This window comes from Sander lucioperca, chromosome 2, assembly GCF_008315115.2.
Source record: "Sander lucioperca isolate FBNREF2018 chromosome 2, SLUC_FBN_1.2, whole genome shotgun sequence".
Lineage (NCBI taxonomy): Eukaryota > Metazoa > Chordata > Actinopteri > Perciformes > Percidae > Sander > Sander lucioperca.
The window spans coordinates 42033760-42035376 of NC_050174.1; the positions used below are offsets into that span (position 1 = coordinate 42033760).

Consider the following 1617-nt stretch of genomic DNA (forward strand, 5'->3'; position numbering starts at 1 on the left):
TTGTGAAAAAAAGGCGTCAAAAATGTCAGAAAAAAAAGTGTTTTTTTCATGGTTGACAGGAAGACAACACAAGGGTATAATTGATTTAACATAGAGTTTGTCTTATAATGCTCACAAACTAGAAGTTAAACAGCACTATGTAGGCCTATTGTGGTGCACGCTGAACTGTGTCCTGAAAAGCTCATATGATGATCTGTCAGTTTGTTGCTGATTTAAAAACAACAACAGTCTGTGTATCAGAGCTCCTAGTTTCATCAGAGACTCAGTGGAGTAGGTGTTGGTAACCCAGACAACTCGAGTCTGTATATTTACTGTACGGGCTTTGCTGACATCTAGTGGTCACAATTGAGCTCGCGCTGTTAAACAATTGCACACACAACAGCACTAGGTTAAACGGATCACTGCGCTTTTAAAAAGTAGTTCTTAGGCTTTTCTTATTAATTATTCTATCAATCCTTCAATAACGTCGTTAGTAGATGCATTCTGAGCAACTGCACTTGTATTATATATTTATGCCGTACGTAAACTGAAGAAGTGTTTGATGAAAGTAAAATAAAAATGTACAAGCGCATTCATTTTCTCAGTGAAGAGGCCTATAACTAAATTGCACTCGTAGATGGATACACCTGTGGTAAATTTTCTTTCATCGATTTGGGGTATAAGGACGCTTTCTAAAAGTAAAAGTAAGTATACCTAAAACTGAATCAAAATGTATACAACATACGTTGATATTGACATAAAATGTTTTGTGTGAATCTAATTTCTCAACCAAGTTTAGGATTTTTCCAGCCAGGGAGGTATTAGTCAGCATGTCTGTTAACTAACGTGAAGCTAACTTTAATTGCTAATCAAGCTACTAACATGGGAGTAATGCAACTTAATGATTTAACTAACTTGAAATGTAATACATTAGTGTCGTATCTTGCAAAAGGGAAAAACTTTTTATTTGGCGGTAACAGTAGCATGCAATATTAGCTAAAACATAGCCTCGACTTTATGTTAGCTGGTTGAGCACATGGATGGTTAAGGGTTGAGCAGTGGGCCGCACTTATCATTAATTAGCAGGCGCCATCTTGTTTGTGCAACATTACAAATTGTGTAACATTATGATTAATTACATTATGATTCATTATAAGTATCAAAGGCTTTTTGATGGCCCAAGTTTTTGTTTTGTAGAAAAATGAGTCACTAAGTAAATATGATTTTCTTTTTAGCTTTCAACTCCTATAGTTTAATTTACCGTTTTTTTTCTACAAGTTTCTTTTTATTATTTGCTCTTAATTTTGCATTAATGGTGGAGTGTTCTTTTTAAACAGAGCATCATTTAAGACGGTCCGAAAATGACTGGTCGGGCACGAGCTAGATCAAGAGGCAGAGCACGCGGTCAAGAAACTGCTGTACCTGGAGCGGTAAGAGCGGTCTTTGATGTTAATGGCATCTCTGGGTCATTTTACATGACTGTCTCCTTGATATTTAGGACCATGTTCAGTTCCACCTTTTTATTAAATATCACTATTACTTAAGTCAAAAATGCTTGCGTAATTATAATGATATCTATATAGTTAGTAGATGTTTTTGGCTTTATTTGCGCCGGTTTTGAGATATCTCAACACGTTG

The 1617-nt window shown here is 35.6% G+C and overlaps 1 protein-coding gene across 2 annotated transcripts in view; it reads left to right on the forward strand.

Moving 5' to 3' along the window:
• Positions 1 to 547: 547 nt before the first annotated feature.
• piwil1 (piwi-like RNA-mediated gene silencing 1) overlaps positions 548 to 1617 on the forward strand; it is a 23293-nt gene continuing 22223 nt past the window's right edge. The window contains exons 1-2 of one of the 2 annotated variants that reach the window (XM_035997929.1): positions 548 to 677; positions 1317 to 1418. In XM_035997929.1, coding sequence (XP_035853822.1) covers positions 1341 to 1418 — 78 coding nt within the window. In that variant the 5' untranslated portion in view covers positions 548 to 677; positions 1317 to 1340. The remainder of the gene's footprint in view (positions 678 to 1316; positions 1419 to 1617) is intronic. The other variant, XM_035997931.1, reaches the window with a different exon arrangement.